The sequence below is a fragment of the Spermophilus citellus genome, assembly GCF_964194105.1.
Source record: "Spermophilus citellus genome assembly, chromosome: 12".
Lineage (NCBI taxonomy): Eukaryota > Metazoa > Chordata > Mammalia > Rodentia > Sciuridae > Spermophilus > Spermophilus citellus.
Window position 1 is genome coordinate 73100631 of NC_138198.1, and position 23572 is coordinate 73124202.

General features: G+C 35.8%; 1 protein-coding gene across 9 annotated transcripts in view; it reads right to left on the reverse strand.

Moving 5' to 3' along the window:
• PTPRM (protein tyrosine phosphatase receptor type M) overlaps positions 1 to 23572 on the reverse strand; it is an 825699-nt gene that overhangs the window by 319061 nt on the left and 483066 nt on the right. For 8 of the 9 annotated variants that reach the window (XM_081262888.1, XM_081262887.1, XM_081262889.1 and 5 more), the window contains exons 8-11: positions 17321 to 17629; positions 13052 to 13161; positions 3609 to 3810; positions 231 to 333 (exon numbers count right to left, since the gene is read on the reverse strand). In XM_081262888.1, coding sequence (XP_081119014.1) covers positions 231 to 333; positions 3609 to 3810; positions 13052 to 13161; positions 17321 to 17629 — 724 coding nt within the window. The remainder of the gene's footprint in view (positions 1 to 230; positions 334 to 3608; positions 3811 to 13051; positions 13162 to 17320; positions 17630 to 23572) is intronic. The other variant, XM_081262895.1, reaches the window with a different exon arrangement.

Genomic DNA, 23572 nt, shown 5'->3' on the forward strand with positions numbered 1-23572 from the left:
AAAGAACAACACACTTGTTTCAGAATAAATCCCTTCAAACAATACTTGACCACCTTACAGTGAAGAGTTTCATTTTCCTCACTTGTTTCTTTTAATTAGAGCAAATAAAAATATAGGTTTACATGCTGACTAAGGACAGCAAAGTTCTACAGAACACATTGGGGAAATGAATCAACAGGATTTTAGTTTTCTTCTCTCTAGAGCCAGCCTACCCTCCTTCTGCTCCGTACCTGACAGGTGCGCCTCTGCTCTGTGCAGGTTTCAGCATGACTGTCACTGTATTGTCAGTTTGGTTCAAAGGTGCCTCAAGTTCATAGGCTGGCATAGATGGTGCTGGGGAAAAGGGCATAAGAGGGAAGACTCATTATTTCTGGTTGGTTGCCTCAGTGAACTTCTTACTTTCTTTTACAACAACAACAACAGCAAAAAAAAAAAAAAAAGAAGCAAAGGGCATCTCATTTAAATTGCAGCTATCAACTGACTATTAACAAACTCATATTGACTGACCCCTCTGATCCTGAGTGGAAGTTGGGAGAGGATCTGAGGGGGTTGTGAGTGTTGGTGACGGTGACGTTTTGCTTCTTCATTTGGATTCTGACTAAATGGGTATAGTATGCTTTTGAATACTCATCAAACTGTATACTTAGAATTTACATGCTGTTTTGTAAAAAATGTTGTCTTCCATAAACCATTTACTTAAAAGGCATAGTTAAGTTTTGAAATAAGCACTAGGATCATAAAACTGAACTTCACAGGTCTTTCATTTAAGTAAAAGTTTCCCATGTACCAAGGACCCATGGGGAGGGGACTTAACCCATTATGTCCCACTGTCTTATATGTGACACATCAATAAAAACTTAAATCAAGCAAGATGTCCTATAATATAGGTGTCTTATATATATGAAGATGGGACATAATGGGTTAAAGTAGATAAGGGGAAGACATGGAAACTGAAGAAAGAAAGGCTTGGGTTTGACTTTTTGTTATGTTTTGTTTTAACTAAAGCTTATGCACATTAATCACCTCTGAAGCTTCAGTTTATTATGTATCTTTGAAAGTAGGGGAAATGACCCTGTGTTCAAAGAGACAACAAGAGAGCACACCAGGCAAACATAATTCTACAAATGCTAGCTCTCTTCCCAATGTGAATCCTATTTCCAAGGCCATTTTCTGGCATTCTTTTTATTCTAGGTTGCTAAGTCTCACTACAATAAGATAGCAACAACACTTTTTGGTAATTATGCCCCCATCCTGGACAAGACAAATCATTGCATGGAGCTGTGACATGGAGGGACACAGCTCTCTACCACCCACAGATAGATATGTCTGATAAGGTAGTGGGAGACTGTTTCTTACAAATGCAGTTTTAAAATTCATCTTAAATATAAAAAAGCTTTTACATAACAGACACAAGTTATTTCTCAGTTTCATCTATCACATTTTCTTAACATTCAAATTTGACACCAATTCCATTAAAAATTAACTCCAATCCACATCACAGAATTACATTTTGTATATAAGTGGTTTTCTGAGGTCCATGAAAATAGAAAATAGGGCCCATAAACCAGCATTTTAATTTAATAAAAAACAAATAGTATTCTTGATGAGCCCACATGTCAAGGTTTTTCTTTTCCTTGTGTGTGTGTGTGTGTGTGTGTGTGTGTGTTTTGCTTTTGGACTTATGAACTTTTTGAACTTGGTATATCAACAGTGGTCAAACTCATAATTTTTAGTTAATAAATATAGGGAAAGTAATTTTTTCTAAAAGGATATCCTCTTTAAGATAATAATCTTTGAAAAATGGTTTACACTAGGAGAAATATTTAAAATTACTTGGAGTTTTTCATATGGGCACATAAATGCCAATAAATTGATGGACTAGATAATATTATCTTAATTCATATGTAAGGGTAAATTCACTTAATCTAGGTCAGAAAGGAAGTCTATGCAAACATCATAACTAAAACCCAAATTTCCTGATTCCAACCAAGTCCAATGGTCTACTTGATCATTTGCATAACTCTGTGTTATTTTTGAACCACTAAGGTGGACGTCTTTTCCAACACTGTATTGATCCTATAATCTAATGTTTTATATTAGAAATCAAATGTGCATTAAATTTCAACTCAAGTTTGCTTATATAATAAAAAAAGTTTCCCTTAAGTTATAACTGCTTGGCATTAGAGCAGATTATGCTAAGCGAAGCTAGCCAATACTTAAAAAACAAATGCCAAATGACTTCTTTGATATAAGGGGAATAACCAAGGACAGGGTAGGGACGAAGAGCTTGAGAAGAAGATTAACATTAAACAGGGATGATAGGTGGGAGGGAAAGGGAGAGAGAAGGGAAATTGCATGGAATTGGAAGGTGAGCCTCAGGGTCATACACAATTACATATAAGAGGAAAGGAGGGGTAAGAGAAAAATAATACAAGTTAAGAAATGATTTACAGTAGAGGGGGTAGAGAGAGAAAAGGGGAGGGGAGAGGAGGGGAGGGGAAGGGGGATAGTAGAGAATAGGATAGACAGCAGAATACATCAGTCACTAGAATGGCAATATGTAAATCAATGGAAGTGTAACTGATGTGATACACCAATCGGTATACGGGGTAAAAATGGGAGTTCATAACCCACTTGAATCAAATTGTGAAATATGATATATTAAGAACTTTGTAATGTTTTGAACGACCAGCAATAAATTAAAAAAAAAATCAAAACAAAATTCCAAACATTGGCCTCAGAACCCAACATAACACTTTACAGTACTCTAATTGTGGTATTCACTTCCTTCTATTCCAAATACAAACTTTCACTGAGTTAGAAATAAATGTAGAAATTAGACTAAATATTGTTGATCTAACCCTGGCTGATTTAAAAAGTGATTTTCCTCCCCCATCTCTATCTCATCTACCCCGTCAAAAGACAGTCAAATTCAAAACTCAAATACTTCCCCATACATACCCAAAGGAGTTAACAAAATGAAAGAAAATGTCCATGGAATTTAGTTTTATTGTGGTTATGTATCCCATACCAGATGGCAATTTCATTTCCTCTAGACTGAAATAAAATGACATTTTCTGCACAGTTGAACATGCTCAGAAATATTTCTCAAATTATGACTTTGGTTGGATGGGGTAGCTGAGTCTCCAAAAAACCTGGAGGCCCTAAGAGCCTCATGCCATCTTAGTTGTTGCCTCTTTAGGATGTAAACCTATTAAAGGTGAAGGTCCTGAGGGAGGCTGATCCCTTTGGAAGCAGATTCCATATGACACTGCTTTCCCACTCAACTCTCAGGACAGAGATTTCACCAGCAAGGCTTCTCTGGTTGGTGACTTGCGATTGGCAAGGGGATGGATGAGATAGAAACTTGTGCCTCATATTCAGGTCTTCCCAGGCACACTACTAAAATAGCAGCCACTTCTTACCTCATGAGGACTTTAAGCTCCCCAATGATAAATATTGATAGCATTTCATTTAATTCCATGTGCCTGGGTTTCACACAAATAAAATGTATTAGTCTGTGTGAGCTCTGCATACTTGACAATGGGAATAGAGAAATATAATAATGTTACTTCTGACAACAGGCATAACTCATGAATGCAAAATACCTGATATTTTGGTGGTAAACTGGTTTGTTGCTGGAGGCCCAAAACCCTTAGCTGTGCTTGCTCGAATGGTGAAGGAGTACGTGGTCCCCGGGTATAGTCCGAAAAACAGAAAATGGGTTTCATTTCCCAGTTTTGAAACTCTTCCACTTTGATTGGATAAATCTATTTCTGGGTCAAAGGAACTGACTGCTTTGTAAGTGATCTGCAAAAGAAGAAGAATGTGATAAAATATCTGGAGCAGATGGACCTAGATTGCGACTTTATCCAATAAGCCCTTCTGATGTATGCACTGTCAGACCCTTTATGATAAGCTCTCCTCTTCACTAGACTCTTCAAATCCTGAATGCAGTGAAGGGATGCAGGAACTCAGCCAAAACTGTTATGAGTTATTACCTTTATAGACAGAGGAACTCAGAGCCAGTAGATTAGAAGGTAAAGGATGGATTCATGTTTAAGCTGATACCTTGAAGTTATTTGCTTTCAAAATGTCATTTTTGTAGAGCTTCATAACATCTGGTTTAGAACCAAATAACAAAAGAGACAACTAGCTCAAACAGACAAGGCTCTGACAAGCATAAGGCCTCATATCTAATCTAGTGGCCATGATTTGATTTAGCACTGAATAGGATTATTGTCTACTGGGAACAAGGACACATTTAAGTGTTTTCATCAATGTAGGAACAGAGATCTGCTCCAAAAATAAATCCTAAATGCATGCCAGGAGTTGCTGATGCTGCAAATGGAGTGCTCATTATGGGCCATACTCATTTATTTGTTTTTTCAAAGAAATATTATCCAAAATAACTTTCTGCCACCATAGAAATGTTCTACTATGCCCTGTTCAATGTGGTGGCCATGCCACACTGGCTACTGAGCACTTGAAATGTGGCTATTGAGTCTGAGGAAATGAAAAATCCATTTTATTTAATTTAATGAACTCAAATTTCAGTTTAAATTGCCACAACTGAATGCTAGCTGCCATACTGGAGAGTGCAATCCTAGATATTTTCATGTTTGCTACATAACAGATATCATGCTGGATGAGTCTGGAATGTTTGAAAATAAATATAACATAGGTACCTTTAAATTTTGCCCTTTCAAGTTATTTTTTAAAAAGAATTTCAGCATGAGTAGTTCACCAACTATTCAATAACAAGTACTTTAGTGGTGATTACTAACTTCTACTGGTTGTAATGACATAATTTTCAAATGTGGCATATTCAAAAGTTTTAAATTGCAAAACTGAGCACTTTTCTCGTGTGCTTAGGTAAACTTACTTATAATTTATGTGCATGAACACTAACACTGTTATTATACGAAGTGATAATTGACATTCTTTCTTCTTATATTTATACCATGTCATTATAATTAAGAAGACCTCTCAGAAAGAATATTTAGATTGAATCAAGTGAGCTTTGGCAAGGAAATGTTTACTGTATATATTAATCACTGCAAAGTATAAATCTCTCAGAGTCAGGCAGAAGATATGTTGTTAATCCTCTAAAAAATATCCCTCAGGAGTTTAAGGAAGTCAGGAAGAAACTAGACCCTATCTACCACATAGCTGCTAATGAAGGAACCTCAGTACCATATCCTGTGTGTGTGTGTGTGTGTGTGTGTGTGTGTGTGTGCGCACGTGCTTGCTTGTTTGCTTGAGTAGTACTTTGTTCTCGAATTCCCAGAGAAGGGGGCAGCTCAGGGAGGCAGATCTCAACAATGATAGAATAATTGCTGCCCAAAGTCAATTTATGCATTCATTCACACATTCAGAATGTGTTTGTCGTGTGGCCTACATGCCAAGCACTGTGTTCTGAGTCATGGTGAACTGTATGGTGACTCATACACTATACCTTCCCTGGAGGGAGTAAACATCTGGTAAAGGGAAGGTTAAGGTAATCCATTAGCTAGTATGCAGGAAGAGTGAAATAAGGACTAGCACTATCCTTCAGGGCTATATGTAAGTCTTCTCCTTCATTTAATCACCTTGACTAGAAACTTGAATGGGACACTATGCACACAGAACAAAGTCCAAACTCCTTTGCTTGGTGTTTCAAACTTGCTTTCATGTGCTTCTCCAAACTCATTTCTGAATCCATGATACTGCCACATTATGTTACCCTCTGATTTTTAAGGAGATGAGCCTCCAACACACTTAGGGGGCTTTTCTGATACTGCTTTTGCTCATATACTTTTACCTGCCCGAGAGAGGAAACAGTCACCTCCGTGAGATTTACCTATTCAGTTTCACTGATTCCACTCACACACTGATTGCGTAGAGGGACTCTGCAAGCATGGTGGCCTGTGGGTAGGCCAGACCTACTTTAAGAAGCTAAGTATCTGGATAATGTGTGGGGGAGCTGGGGAGACCTACAATAAGTAAATTAATAATTCTATAATACAAAGAATAGGAGCAGCAAACAAGGGTGGTAAGATAAAAGGCTTTGTTGGAAGAAAAGGGTCCCTACACAGTCATTCAGACTGGCTGGTGAAACTGGTGTCAGTGACACCGAGATCTGAACTTTATGCAGGATCAGTTAGTTTGCGAATTTGGAGAATAATAGCATGGATGAAGTCCATACAGCAGGATTGTGCTTGCCCCAGGTAATGATCAGACAGAAAGCCTGTGTGGTCTTTGGGGGCTAAAGGAGTACACAGGGGCTATCCCATGCCTAGTTTTGTTCCCCAAGATTAAAAGTTTGGATACATACAATGGGCAACCTTTGAAATATATACATATATATTTGTAACAGGGATTGAACCACTTAGCCACTGAGCCATGTCCCCAGATCTTTTTTTATTTTGAGACAGGGTCTCACTAAGTTGTTGAGGCTGGCCTCAAACTTGTAATCCTCCTACACCAGCCTACCTAGCTTCTGGGATTACAGGCATTGTGCCACCGTGCCTAGCATCTTTTGAATGCATTTAAATTGGCAATAAAATAATCTGCCTTTCTTTTATCACCTTGGATATATATCATTCATATACACATATATGTGTATGTACACACACACACATATATTTAATATAACCTTGGATGAAAGTTTTATTTGATTGAAGGTGACAATAAAAGTAGAGGGAGACCACTAGGAACTATGATTGGGAGTAGCTTTTAAGAATACAGGAGAGAGGATATTGTGGCTTCTACTATGGTGGGGTGGAGAAAGCAAGAAATTAGTAGTGTTGGCATATTTCAGAGACAAAATAGAATTCAATGAAGGACTGGATATGCAGAAAAGAGGGAAGAATCAAGAGTAGGTAACTATGTTTCAGGCCTAAGCAGAAAGGTAAATCCATTTTTTGAAATGAGATGGAATGAACAAGAAGGAATTTACAGATGGATGTGGACATGTCAAGTTTGAAATGCCTTTGACAGTCAAGTGGACATATGTGCATGACATGAAGATACAATTTGAGAGAGGGCTAGGTGGAATGGAAATAGAGACCTAGAGGTGCTCAGGATTGCAATAATGTTAGGATGGTTTAGAAATGGGTGCAATCACAGGGAGTTCAGAGAAAAAAAAAGGAGACCCAGAACCATGCCCATGCAGGCAAAGAGACAGAGAAGCCAGAAGAAAGTGAAATGACAGAGAGGAGAGAGGAGAGAGAAGGAAGACAGAAGAGAGGGGGGCAGGCGAGCATGAGCATGAGTGCATTCTTCTTTTTTTTTTATATGCAAATAAAATTTTATAAAAATATAATAATTGCAATGCAACAAAATACTTAAAATCATTTAAAAGCTACAAAAAAGAGGGCTGGGGATGTGGCTCAAGTGGTAGCGCGCTCGCCTGGCATGCGTACGGCCTGGGTTCGATCCTCAGCACCACATACCAACAAAGATGTTGTGTCCGCCGAGAACTAAAAAATAAATATTAAAAAAAAATTCTCTCTCTCTCTCTCTCTTTCTCTCTCTCTCTCTCTTTCTCTCTCCTCTCTCACTCTCTATTTAAAAAAAATTAAAAGAAAAAGAGACAAAGTGTTTCAAGAAGGAAATACTTTTAAAGCTGTTTCTGGGAATCAGGCAAGACTGGGACAACAAAGTGTGCATCCACATCTCTTACCAGAGTCCCAATATTCCTTATCTGTAAAGCCATCCTAAGTGTAGCCTACCAATCATCCATCAAACACCCACCCACTACTGAGGTTGTGTTCCTAAACTTCATTTGGCAATGAGTCATGGAGTGCTGTAAAAATATTTTGTTTTAGTCTTAAATCAGGAGCTAACTGTCAAGGGATCAGAACGTTTCATGTAAATTTATCTCCTTTCTGAGGAGTGACATGTTTTATCCCCGTTTCTGATTCCACTGTGATCAGTAAATATTTGGCACTCGGTATATATTTTCCTAAAAAGACTCCTGGGATGTGCAGGTGTGTGTGTGCACATTTGCTCCTATAAACACACTAGTACAAGCAGGTCCTCACTGTACCAGCACAGACGATAAGCAAATGCTTTACTAAGGGGATCACTGCTGCTTGGGGAACGGGGGTTTGTACCCACTCGTTGGCACAGAGTAGCAGGATGTGCTACACTAGTGGATCTTCATTTTTAGTCATGGCCCTTACATGTAGATCCTCTTTCCCTGTCCTTGCAATATGTAGAATAATTCATGCCCTCCTGAAATTACAAATCTTCTTCCTCACCCCTAACAAACAAGTGTGTTGTACATATCTGTACACATAAAATTTCAGAAAGCCCGTGGATCCCCCTCTCCAAAACCCCTTCAGAGTATGGGAGTCCAAATTCCAAGAATGAAAAACAGATCTTTAGGAAAAGAACAACCAATTCTACTTCCTGCCATAGAGATAAGTCAGTGAACAGCTAAGGCCTGGGCAGCAATTTTCAAGGCACCAAGATATACCTCCACTGTCAAATCCACATGCGTCACATTCTGCTGGAATTTGTTTCTTCACTTGTTCATTCAATAACTGTTTATTAAGTGCCTATTAAGTACCAGGCACTGGAAACAGCAGCAGGAGTCTCGCAGAAGGAAGGTGTAGGAAAGTTTTTACACCTGCACCAAGCTGCTGTCTAAGGATGGAGAAAATTTTAATGAAGCCTCTTTAAAGAATCCTGATGGTCCCATGTTGCATAAAATGTTATGGGACATACCAAGATGAAAGTCCTGATACATACACAACATGGTGGAGGGAGGGGGGATTTAAATTTAGGTGAGGTGGAATGATCTATTGTTTATTTTTGGATGATTTCTCATTTGCAGGTAAATGCCTGATATTTTACCAAATTATTTTCTCCTTCTCTCCTTAAAGTCTCAAATTTTAACCAAAGAGTTTCATAGAGAACGGAATGTAAGGATGTTTTAGGGAATTAAAATCATCCAGAGCGTGAGATGATAGTAATTGCAGCCAGTATAAAATATAGACTTTTCATTAAGGCCTGAGCAATTTTCTCTGTGGACACAAAGAAATGAATAATTAAATCTGATTTCAGTGAAGGAAAGTCCTTATAACAATTCGAAGGAAAGTATAGTATTTGAAGGACATACTGAAAGATCAGCAGATGTACCATTGGAGGAGAGTGGAGGGGTGGGATAGGAGGACAGAACATATCAAAAGAAGAGTGGTGTGAGAATTCAGAAGGTTCTAGGAGAAAGGAAATTTTTATACACATGACTCACTAAATTTCAGGAGAAAAACAATTGAAGATGAAGTAATAAATATAAAGTGGAATCAGATCATGGGAGGTATTGAATATTGAAAGAAATTCTTTTAAAATGGCCCCTAAATTATCATTACTTTTACATTATTACCTATTCCAGTCCATGATGATTAAATTAGCCCTGTTCCCTTACCTCCAGGATCAATCAGTCCCAATCAACTGACAATTTCAGACTAATCCAACCTCCTTTACCATGTGCCTGAGCAAAACTGCACTTTAGATGCTATTCATTTGTGAAAAAAGCACCTAACTTTAAAACTTATTTAATTCTTTCTCTAGTAAGTTGCTTATAGGAAAGTTACTTCTAGTAGAGAAAGGACAATATCTTTTCTATTTTTGTCTCTTCCTGTATCTTACACATTTGAAATATTAAAAACACACACCCACAACATGTTGACCAGTAGTGCAGAATTTACTAATTAGGCAATCAAGAGATATACATAATAAGGTCATGAGGCATAATGCAAATACCTGGACATATATCCTTGTGCATTTGGAAGTATTAATGACTTATAAACTTCTAAAAATAGGCTTGATACATAATGTTTAAATTTTCATAGGTACTCTCAACTTGCCTACAAAAGAGGTTGCAAAATATATGCATGTACACATTTATCATGTCACTAAGACTTGATATTATACAAAATTAAATTTTCTGTATACTTGTTTTACTTGTTTTACTTCACTGTTTAATCATTAGTAAGGTTGTATAGGCATATTACCATATACATGCATGCCTGCTAGATTTTTTTTTTAGTTGCCCTCTCTTGTTCTTTGTTATTTTCTAATTTTTCTTTTACTAATAAATCGGTATTGACTTTCTACATTTTGCAGCTGCTGGACTGTTGACACAAAGTGTTGAATATAATTTCTCTAAGTCTTCTTTTTGTATTTAGGCTTTTCTTCCTTATACATTCATCATTTAGTAGTTTAAAATCTTACGTAACCAATCTGTTGATTTTTTTAAAAAATGGCTTCTAGGGCTCTATGTCAAGCTTTGAAAGACATGTTACAAAAATGTCCTCCATATTTTTCTTATCATGTTCTTATAAGTTAAACTTTTGTGTTTAGTTCATGAATCTATGTAGTATTTATTTTTGCATAATGTTAGATAGGGTTCATATATGGCATATTATTTTTGTAATTAAATGCTAGGTTTACTAATATTTATTAATTTACATTCACCTCTATTTATAAATAAACTTTCACTATAGTTTCTTCCTTTTAAAATTTTTGGAAGACTTGTACCTAGCTGTTAAGAGTAGTTACTTCTTAAAAGTAAAACTGAGAAGCAAGAATATTTTGTTTCAAATAATTCTTATTTAAAACATTCTTTCAGATAACAGTATTACATTTATAACTTGACAAAATGAGAGACTTTGATTTTATTGGGGAAGGATGTAAACACTAGATCCAGTTTTTAGGAAGATAAATTTGATAAAACTCTATAGCTGAAGTAGGAAGTCAAGTATGAGAAGAGCTAGAGCCAGGATGATGACTAGGACAGAAACACACGGCTAGTTTGGTGAAAAACAAGAATAGAAGTTAAAATATAAAAGGGAGGTCAAAGAATAAAACTGGAAAAACATTGTACATGGCCATAACTTTTGGAGAAAACAATGCTGTTAGCATTTTTCTATCATCAGTCCTTTGGTAGGTCCTTCATAAGATGCACAAAAAGAATCCAGGTATAATCTAAATATAACATATTCATTAATATCTATAACAACCAATCTGTTTTAACTTCTCACTTTAAATCATCCAAGTGCATTGCCTGCTTTAAAGAGACACTTGTGCTAATTATAACAAAAGTTTTTCCAGTCATAATGATTTATTTTTCCTTCCCCTCTTTACTTATATTCAAATGGGATTCCATGATAGAATCCACTGCTACTACTCCCTACATCTTTTAAGGCAACTGTTTGGATTTCTTGACATGATGTCTGTCCCTGAAGACTAAGATCCTCCAGAGATGGGACCAGTTTGGATCCATACCAATCTCCAGCTCCAGCAGGATGCTATGTATTTTGCAGCTTCTAGCATAGGCTGAGGGAATTACAGTATATAGGTGCCTCTCTATTACAGAAGGAGCCCACCTAAGGCCCACCACAAAGAGTCTGGAAGTTTCCTTCTTTCCTACTTCTAGAAATGGGGTGGAGGGGAGACAGAAAGATTTGGTGTCCAGAAAACTTATATTTAATCTCTTAAGCCTGATTTATACATTTGACATTTCCCTCTTTGGTTCCCTTAAAAATGAGCCAAGCTGCTCTACTTAAAAATATGTGATGTAAAAAACCTTGATTTAAGACACATTCATGCATCCCCATTATACCAGCATTTAGATCAATGTTCAACTGGGAGATCCTGGCTGCTGAGTCAGAGAGATTAATGGGCTTTTCCTTTGAATTATTATTATTCTTGCTGTTCTCATGGTAAAGTTACTTATCACACAAAGACAAATGTCCAGTGGGATTTGAAAGAAAGAATCTTGCTATTACTTTCTGACAGTATAGATAGCAACAGGTGGCTTTTAGAACAGGTGAACTTACTGCTTGGATCTTAAAATGCATTTCAAATAAGGTGCCTTTGCCAGTTTAAAAAAAAATACAAACCTGCACTTCTTAGGTGAGAATCCTCAGAACTGAGGCCTAAAAATGGTCATAGGGTCACAGATATGGACTAGAGAAATCTTTTCTCTAAGAAAAAAATTCAAAGTTGTTTGATGTGATTATAAAACTTAGCTCCATAAAAGCTGAGCCATGAATTTTTCATAACACTCTTTTAAAATAAAGCAGCCAATGAACAAACATCAACAGCATAAAATCACTTCTTTTCTTTTATCTTTCTTCATTTTGTTTTCAATTATTTATTTATTTTGCATTTAAATACCAATTTTCAAGAAACATAAGGAAACATAAATTTGAGGCTAGTAGGGTCAGAGAAGAGGTTTACTGGTGATGACTGTCTGACAGCTCATCTGCACAGGCTTTTGTCAGAAGTTCTGAAAGGTATTCAGGCAGAGGTTCCATATGAGAATCTGCCATGATTTTTAGAAACCTTACAACATATAATTTTGTTGAATTTGCATTCAGATAAATGCTAGCTTTAAAAAACTGTACCTGCTTGTTTCTATGACAATAGGCACAGTGAAATGATGCTCGCAAGATGTGATGAGGAATGTCACCCCATTATTGCTGTGATTTTTTCCCTTGAATTCATTAAATTCTTCTCTGCTATCTATCACTCAACCATTTGATATGCCTCAGTAGACAAAATCGTGTCAGTGAAATCTAACAAATGTTTTACTAATATTAAGAAACCAAATGACATTATTCTATGGTTACTCCTGATACAATTCTTTATTGACTTTGCTAATTGGACAAATTTGCTAATTGGACAGATCAGTGTTCTTCTATAATTGAGTAGAAAAATATTTCACAGCTAAGCAAGAATAGAATTTAATGTTTGCCTTATAATCAGTGTATGTTTCAAAATACTTTGGTTTATAATACAAATGACTTTCTAATAATAAGTTGTCTTTCTATAGTAACATACAATCCCAAAATATCCAACTTATTTTCAATATGCATTTTTAAACTGCCATAATTAAAAAAATTATTAAACTTTTTTGGCTTTTATATAATAATTATAATAACTATAGAAAGCATTGAATTTCTCCAAAGGCATTGTACAATTACATGTATATTTTAAACAGTAGGTTATAAGAAATAATACTGAAAAATTATATTACCAACAAATATATATATACCTCATATAAAGTGATAACACCATAAGTTTGAGTTGGTTCTCTCCATTGAAGAAATATCTTCTCTTCAAAGGTACTTCCTTGGATGGATTCAGTAGGAACGGCACCAGGGACTAAAGGAGAGTGGGGAGAAATTAATATGTGGCAATAAATTAGCCCCCACCCTCACCCAGAGTAGGGTTTAACCCTTTATTGAGACATTAATTTTTAATGGTCTATATATACAGTCATATTTATTCTCAACATCTAAAATCTAAAGCCATTTTATCTACACTGCCTTTACAAAAAAATTTATCATTTTTTCATTAAAGTTTGACTTACTGTGGTTGTGGCTCAGTGGTAGAACACTCACCTAGCACGTGCAAGTTGCTGAGTTCGATCCTCAGCACCACATAAAAATAAATTAAAAACTAAAGGTATTGTGTTCAACTAGGACTAAAATATATAAATATAAAATATATAAATCTCAGTATCTTTTAAGTAAACATTTTGTTTTTCATTCTTCCAATACAAATGAAGATATGGAACAATGAAAGTCAGTATATACTGCTTGTGGGAGTCAGTATATAACTTGGTATAGTCAGTTTGGAAAATAAGTAATGTTTAGTAAAATTAAAGATGCAAAGACCAGACCATAATGACCCAAAAATCCAACTTCTGGGTACATTCCCTGGTAAAATTCTTGTACATATTTACCAGGAGATATTTGCAAAAGACACTAACATAGCAGTGCCTTTTAATAAGTATAATAATAAAAATAATAATAATAACAAAAATAAACTGAAAACAAACCAAATGGCTTAATAAACTATGTTTAGTTATATGATAAAAGGCTAAAAAGATTGAAAGTAAATGACTTATCTACATCATCACAGATATCTCTTAATATTGAGTGAGAAAAACCACATTAAAAGGGATATATATGAACTACTGAAATATATAAATACACACAAAATGGAAGCTGATTAAATAACAATAGAGGTTTTAAAAATTATTTAATTTCTACTATGTGAGAAAATTCGATCCTATTTTTTAAAAATCTAAAATATGAAACATTTTTGCAAGAAAATATAATTGACATAAGGAAGATGAAATATTTCTTGGCAATTCTCTATAAAATAAGATTTAGTATTATTATTTTTAAGTATTATTTCTCATCATCCTTTTACATTCAGCCTCTGAATATACTTTCTTTCATATGTAATTAGTGTACTGGTATGTTCATCCTGCTAACAGGCTGTCTATACCATTTACAAATATACATATATTTGGGGGTGCATGATTAAATTGTTGGATGATGGAGAAAGTTATTCAAAAGTGGCTAGAGGGAAGTAAAAATTTACAACAAATATACATTAATCAAAACAGTATGGTTTTGGAATAAAGGCAGATATACAAATTAAAGGAATATAACTGAGAATTTCAGAAACAAGCCATTATGTTTACAGTCAACTGCTTTTAATAAGAGCACCACAAAATTCGATGAGAAGAAAATGATCTTTTTAACAAATGTGCTGGCACCAATGGATCACTACATACAAAAAATGAGGTTGGATTCTTCTCTCATACTATTCATAAAAAATAAATAAAACTAATTAACAAGCTAAATACAGGAACTAAAAACAAACAAACAAACAAACAAATACTCTTAGAAAAAAAACCATCGGTGTAAATCTACATGATCTTTGCATTAGGCAAGGATTAGATAGGACACCCAGAGCAGAAGCAATGACATAAAATATCAATAAAATATATATCATTAAAATGGAAATTTTTTCATGCTTCAAAGTGCAATACTCAAGTGAAAAGACAACAGAGAGCGTGAGTTTTTGCAAATCATATATCTGATAACAGACTTGTATCTACAGTATTATAAAGACCTTTAAAACCTAATAGTAAGAAAATAACCTAATTAGAAATGGAACTCCCCATTTCTCAATAAAAAGTTCTCCAAAGGTATACAGATAGCCAATCATCCTATGAAAAGTTATGCAACATCTTTAGCCAGTAGGAAATGGAATATTAAAACCACAGTGAAACATCACCTCGCACCTACTAGGATTGCTGTGATCACAAGAAAGATGATAACAAGTGTTGGTAAGATTGTGATGATTTGAGAATCTTATAAGGGCAAATAAGGTCAGAAGTATGAGAGTAATATGGGTGGAAGGGCTAGAGAAAGCTTCATGCCAGACTTGAAATGAGAGAACTTTAAAGGGTAGAGAAGAGATAGACTTGAGAAATATTAGATAGAAAAGATATTGGCCAAGAAGAGCTGGGGAGGGCAGAAGCCCAGGAAGTGAGGAGCGTGACAGACAGGACCTCCTCTGAATGAGCTGCAATGAAGGAAAATTATTACCTTGGGAAGATGGACCAAGAATACAGAGGAGCTCAGGACTTAAGGCTTTGGAATGAAAGATGAAGAACCATGGAAGGTTAGTGCTCTATCTGATGTGTGAGGGGTAAAGATTTGCTCCTAAGATATAGGCTCTCTATTCACTTCACAGATTGTTTCTTTTGCTGAGAAGAAACTTTTTAGTTTTAATCCATCCCATTTATTAATTCTTGATTTTAATTCTTGTGCCAAAGAAGTCTTATTAAGGAAGTTTGGGGCCTAATCCCACGTGATGGAGATTAGGACCTATTTTTTCTTCTATTAGACGCAGGGTCTCTGGTTTTATTCCTAGGTCCTTGATCCATTGAGTTTTGTGCATGGTGACAGATAGGGGTTTAATTTCATTTCGTTGCATATGGATTTCCAGTTTTCCTAGCACCATTTGTTGAAAAAGCTATCTTTTATCCAGTCATGTTTTGAGCACCTTTGTCTAATATAAGATAATTGTAATTTTGTGGGTTAGTCTCTGTGTCCTCTATTCTGTACCATTGGTCTACCAGTCTGAAGATTAGTGATGGGAGGAAGCTGAAACCACAATAAGGGTGAGAGATGAGAATGGAAATTTTAACATAAGATTATGAGGGTCTGAATATAGGTGGTGGAAGCTAAGAGAAGAGAACAATGTGACACTGTGGAAGAGACAAAAAAAAGTTTGGACCATAGTAACTCAGAAATTCAGAGAAGAAGGGCCAGTAATGGCTGCTGACAATGTTGACGCCATCTTCCTTCCTTCCTGAGAAACAATGGAGAGCTAGGAGAAACAGGAGACAGGGCTCCTGTCTCAGCCTTAATGGAGCAACCTGATAGAGCTAAGACCCCAAATAACCAATAAACTTACTCTAAGAGTAATCAACACAAGCAGGATATGAGGGGCAACAAAGGACAAGAGAGAAGGATGTGAAGTGAGCATCTTATTTGTGCCAGCTGTTTCTGTATTTTTCAGTGGTGGGAAAATAATAAACACTAAATGTACTTTGCTAGTTGTTCAAAGGAAACAAAGTTTCATTATAAACAGTTCATTCATTACTTAATGATCAAAATTATACAATTGGTTGTCTGAAGAAATAAAGTTAAACATCTATTCTTTCCCACAGAATAAATTTGGTCATTTAATGAGCTTCCCAAGTTCTTTATTTTCATGCTTGACAAATGAATGTCTGGTCAAATAAGTGACACACTATCTTTATGTTTTATATACTATATGATCATGTTATTCTACACCAACATTCCCCACATAATCAATGTAAAATCCCATTTATATTTTGCTATAGGGTTTAAAGCATAATTTTACTATTTTAAAACAGTGCAGCGGTTTATTACAACTGTGCATTTGCTTTGATTTTAGGATGTGTTCTGGTGACATATATGGATTATTTGTTAAGTCATTGGTTATTAAAGCAATATCCAATTACAACATTGTTCCTGTGGGAAAAATGATTAATTTCACAAACATCAACAATTCTCAGTACTGTGTTGAAAATCCAGAGAAGCCTCTATTTTGTGCTAAGTTTTTAATGGAACTATAAAAAATGTTTCAGAATGCTGTTTACATATATTTAAAATAAGCACTTCATATAGCAATTGTAATACCTGAAACAATTTTTGGCCCAATATGATAATAAAATTTGATTGGGGAACTAATTAGAACAATACAGAATTACCATATAGAGAATAGTACTATATGACTAATAAATAATTAAGACAAATATCTATATCTTTATTCCTTCTATTTCCTCAGTGCTTAAGCATAGATACACATTTGTATTATTCAAGAAAGTTATTTTCATGATTAAGATTCTCAAGATTCTCAACATAAAAGAAAAATAAGTTGTTTTGAAATAACATATTTCATACAAATATCATTTAAAAGTACTCACGGTCTTCATCTGTTTGTACTATGAGTTCTTGACTCTCCTTCCTCCCCTCGGGGTTCATGAGAATGAGCTTCACACTCACATTGGTGTATGGTGACAGGTTAGTAATTGTATGCTGGGGGTGTGAATTATCAGTATCCCAGCTTACTTCTTCTCGTACTTGTTCTTGTCCTCCCACTTGGTAACAGTAGTGGACTGTGAGATTGTAACTATGGCAACGAGTTACATTATACCCAAATGGCTCCCATCGGATGGTGATTTGTCGAGATTTGACCTCTACTACTTCCAGTTTCCTTGGGCCACGCATGGGATCTATTTTTTTAAAAAAAGGAAGAAAACATAAGGGAAAAGTATTATAAAAGATCTAGTGGATCCCATATACGCCAGATATATGTACTTGTCCAAAACACCTGGTCTCCTCTAGTTCCTGTATAATAAAATCCCTAAATCTTCCCTGGGGATAAGACTACCCAGAATAAAGACTACAATTTCCATTCTCCTCTGCAGTGGAATGTGGCCATGTGCCTAATTTCTGATGATGGCATGTAAAATTAAACATAAACAAATATTTCTGGGAGGTATTCTTAAAAGGAAGGGACTCACCATTTTTGTTCTGTTTTCCTTCACCCTACCTAGATTAAGGATACGATGTTTGGATCTCATGCAGCCATCATGGACCATGGAGTACTTTAACATAAAGAATCTTAGCAGTGATAAAGCAGGATTCAGGGACCTGTAATTACTTGGCTGTTTTATCAGCCTTGAATTAACTAATTCCAAATTTTTCATTAGGAAAAATTAGATGTTATCTTATTTAAGCCTCTTTTCCTCTGGGTTTCTAACAGAAAACAAAAAATCTTAATACTAACTGATAAATACAATGTCTTATGTAAACTTACATAATTGACACAGATACAATTATACAATAGATCACTAATCTCTGGGATATATAAAGAACTCAAAAAACTTAACACCAAAAACAAATAAACAAACAACAACAACAACAAAACACAAATAATACAATAAGTAAATGGGCTAAGGAACTGAATGGACACCTCACAGAGAAGAAATACAATCCTTTAATAAACATTTGAAAAAATGTTCATCATCTCTGGCAATTAGAGAAATGCAAATCAAAATCACTCTAAGATTCCATCTTACTCCAGTCAGAAAGGTAATTATCAAGAATACAAGCAATAATAAGTGTTGCTAAGGATGTGGGAGAAAAGGTACACTCATTCATTGCTGGCGGGAATGGAAGTTGGGGCAATCACTATGGAAAGAAGTATGGAGAATCCTCAGAAAACCTGGATAAAACCACCATTCAGCCCAGCTATTCCCCTTCTTGGTTTATACCCAAAGGACTTAAAATCAGCATACTACAGTGATTCAGTCACATGAAAGTTTATAGCAGTTCAATTCACAATAGCTAACCAATGGAACCAACTAGATGCCCTTCAACAGATGAATGGATGAGGAAAATGTGGTACATATATGCAATGGAATATTACTCAACCTTAAAGAAGAATGAAATTATGTCATTTGCAGGTAAATGGATGGAATTAGAAAATATCATGCTAAGCGAACTAAGCCAATCCCCCCCAAAACAAAGGCTGAATAAACACATACTGATCCATAGTGGGGGTGGGTGGGTAGTGAAGAACAAAGGAACTCTGGACTGGGCAGAGGGGAGTGAGGGGAGAGGTGGGGCTGTGGGGATGGGAAAGACGGTAGATTGAGACAGACATTATTACCCTATCTATGTGTATGATTATGCTACTGGTGTGACTGCATTACTTGTGTGACTCTGCAGCATGTACAGCCAGAGGAATGAGAAGCTGCACTCCATTTGTGTGTAAAGTGTCAAAATACATTCTACTGTCATGTATATCTAATTAGAACAAATTAAAAAATTAAAAAATAATAATAAGCATAAAAAAGTTAACTTGTATAATTACGAATATAAGAGTAAAAGCTTTAGAATTCTGCATGAAGTAAAATAATGATGAGAGAGCAGATTTTTGGGATTTCTGGGCAGAATTCCAGGGCTTTCTGCATTTGATTTGCACAGAAGTCCATATAATCAAGCTAAGGTAGTTCCTGACTACTCATGACAATGTCTCCATATTCTTCATTAAACAAAGATCTAAGTACAGTTTCAACCTTAGAAATCTAAATAAAAAGCAAGAAATATGCACATTTTGAACAGTTCAAATTACAATATACATAGAGAAATCTTAAGCATGTTTATGAAATGATGATAAAATACAGTAAGACTAAATACAGGACATTTATTGAGCACTTTGTCCAATGCACTGCTCCAGAAAGTTCACCATTTGGGGGTTTGGGGAATGCCTAATTTAGAATGTTCTGCTTTGGCATTATACATTTGATAATTTTAGTTTTTTTTCTGAATTATGGTCACTATTTATGAATGTAAAGAAATTAATAATTAGCAAGGGAACTATACATATAAATTTGAAAAATCATAATTACCATTTTCTGTGAATCTACTATATGTGAGTTGCTTTACATATACATATTTTCATTCCCTCAAAACATTCCAGTAGATTGAATACTTTTATGCCCAATATACTGATGCAAAACTTGTGGCCAAGGTAGGCTCAATAACTTGAGCAGGGTTAAGGAACTGTGGTACTCAGATTTAGATGTAAAATTGAAACATTGTGCTGCTTCCTCTCTACTGTTGAATCTCTACTACAGAAAACCCCATCTCTCTCTCTCTCTCTCTCACACACACACACACACACAAGAAATTAGGATATCAAAGATACCTAAACATAACCAAAGAATATAAAATGTGATCAAGATTCAGTGCATTTAATTTTGACACAAAAGTGCTAGGAAGAATTCTCCTTCCCCTCATTTCACAGAAGAGGAGGTCACAGCCATAGTACCCAGCTCAGCTATACCAGGTAACTCTGCTTGTACTGCAGAGCACTAGAAATGTGTCTGAATATTACTGAGGTTCACCTCTAATCTCCATTTGTGCCTATCCCTTGGGTGTCTGTTCTGTTTAGGACCTTGAGAGAACTCAAAAACATCCTTTTACCTAGCACCTCCAATCCATGAAAATGTTGAAAATGAAATAATATTTTGATTTAATATATGAGAATTGGGATTTATCTGCCAGATATCTGCTCAAAACATGAAATGAGGTTAATACTGATCATTCATGCTGCTCTTGCCTAATAACTTTAGGGACCAAGGACAAGAGAGATGAAAATTGCTCCAAGAAATCTTGAGTGACAGTCTTATGAAATGCTCGATATTACCAAATTAATTTTTTATATTTAAATTACCAGTGTTAAGGAAAATATCATAAATAAGTTATTTAGAAATAACACTGAAGATTTCTTCCAGATTAGTGAGTTCTTATGGTTTAAAAGAAATGTCTAATTTTATTTAATGCTTCATTAGCTGAATGTTTACAAAAACTTTTAATAAGCTCCAGATCCCTTATACATAAACAGATTAACATGTGTCTCTTTGCCCTTTCCCTTATTAATCACTGGTCTCCACAAGAACTGTTCTAAAGCATTTCCCCAAGGTTTTCATCAATTTTACTTACTTAATAAAATGACTAAAAGCTTCAGATATTAGCTTAAACAAGCAGTGAAGTTCTAACTTAATTTCAGTAGAAAACAACTTCCCACTTCATAAATTAGTCTTCATAAGTTCAGCATTCCTTGGCCCAGAAAATACACACTTAAATTAAACCCCTAGATTAAAAAGAAATGGTCTATCTACTTAGTCAAGTTTACTTGAAACTCTTTGTTAGTATCTTTGGGTTTTTTTTTTTTTTTTGGTAGTCAAGATTAAACCCAGGGGTGCTTTACCATTGAGCTACATCCCCAGCCCTTTTTAATATTTTATTTAGAGACAGTGCCTTGCAGATTTGCTGAGACTGGCTTTGATCTCTTGATCCTCCTGCCTCAGTCTCCCAAGAAGGACATGGGTGTGTATCACTGCACCCAGCTTTTCTTAGTATCTTTTAAAATTCCACCACAATAAAAATAAATCTTGAGCTTTCCTATACTTGTCAAGTAGCATAGCCTAGCACACACAAAAAAATCATCTCCTTGACCAAGTCTTCCATGTCACTATTGTCATCGGTGGTAATTAACAGACTAGGAACAGTGGACGTCTGAGGTCTAAATCCTAGTTTGAGTTACACTTACTCACAGGCATATGCAAGTTCCAGATTAACCCAAACAAAATAATCCTGTAGATGCATTTGCACAGTACAGATTGTTTCCAATCTAAGATGGATTAACTCATGATTTTTCAACTTTACAACAGTGTGAAAAAGAAACTGTACTTCGAATTTTGAATTTAAACTTTCCCCAGGCTTCCAACATTTAGTGCCATTTTCTCCTACGATCCAGGGAGCTTGGTAATGTTTTGAACAACCAATAAAAATAATAATAAAAAAAAGATCCAGGGCAGCAGCAGCAAGCCACAGCTCCCCATCACCCCTGTGATCAAGAGGGAAAAGAAAATGGCACTCTGTGGTGCTCTGCATGGCTAAATGGCAATGCTTTGCAGCTTAGGGTGATTAATGCAATTTTTACTTAGATATTTTCAACTTACGATGAGTTTCAGAGGATATAACTCTATCATAAGTAGAGAAGTATACAGGGCAGAGTCAGTATCAACAGAAACAAGAATGAATCACACCAGCAGGCTGTAGGGGCGAGGACCACTTTGATTCCTAAACACTTACCTCACTTGTCAAAAGCTTGAGAAAATACAAATCAACACATGGTACAGGTGATATGTCCACCTCGGGTGAGTACTGCCAATTTCCCTTGCCAGAACACAAAGGCAAAATCAAGTGAGTGGAGGAAATGGCTAATTGAAAAGAGATACACAGATTGGAGGTATAGCTCACGGGTAAAATATATGCATGAGCCCTGGAATACAATCCCCAGCACCCAAATAAATCCATAAATCCATAAATAAAACAGGTACATCCAAGAACACAAATGGAACCTATGTGCTATTATCATGTACCTGTGTAGCACTCCTTTAATGACAAGGTTGACTGGCTGTGTCAAGTGACAGTCCTATCAACTCACCCTAAGCATCCATTATTTTTCTTTGTTTCTGCCATTCTGCAAAAATTTAGTTCCATACAGCAAAAGATTTATAACAATTGCATGTGAAGTTAGCATTTTACAGAAGCTTTATTTTCAATGTTTCTGTGGAACCATTTCTATTAAAGTGCTTCTCACTGCGAATGAGCCATTCCATAGGGACATTTTCAATAGTGAGCTATATTGATGATCACTGAATACTTTCAAGGGCATCACTGCAGAAATATTTTACATGATAGGAAATATATGGCATCTTCATAACAGAAATGTGTGATTTCAGTAGGTTAATTGCAACTTACATTACATTTCTACAAGCAGAGCACAAATATTGCCAAAAACAAAACAAAACAATGCTTGGCATTCCATTACTACCATTTTATTTGCACAACATAAATCTTTTACAGTTAGATAATAGGGCAATAAATTACATTAATAGGCCCACAAATTTTAGGATATTTGCTCCTTTTCCTCATAATCCTAAAGATGCTACTGAGAACAGGAATCAATTCCAATGTCATTTCTCTACACTCTCACATCCTGGGGTCACACTGACATATTTCCTCTTCCCTGGGCTGGGTATCATGACAGGCCCCGTTGGCATAAATCGTGAGGCCAGCTGATACAATCTGGGCCCTCTGACTCATGATAGGAGACTAGAATGGCCTCCCTATGGTACAAGATGGCTGTCATGCCAGAAGCTTAGTTGGGAGTCCCTCCCCATTCCCTCGCTGGAGCCTGCAGCATTTCTCATTTTGTTCTCTTTTTGCCAGTTTGAGCCAGGTTTCAAGCAGAGAAGTCTGACAGTTGCAGTCCTGACCTCAGGGACTAGCAAGCCCAGTTCTAGCCTCCAGCACTTTGGTATCCTATTTAATCAGTGATCCTGGCTCCTTCTACATTCAGTTCCATTTTTTTTCTCTGAATCAGGGCAGAAAGGGACTGATAGGATCAATTTCCATTGTAGGTTCAATTCACAGCTCATTTCTCTGTAACTCTGCACTTTACCTTCTATTACTCCTACAGTGCTTTTTCAGAAACTCAATTTCAGGACCTGTGAGAGATATTTGGGTGTAATTTTAGGATCCTGTCATTGATAATCAAAAGCATAGATTACAACCAATGCTTCTGCTAACAGGTT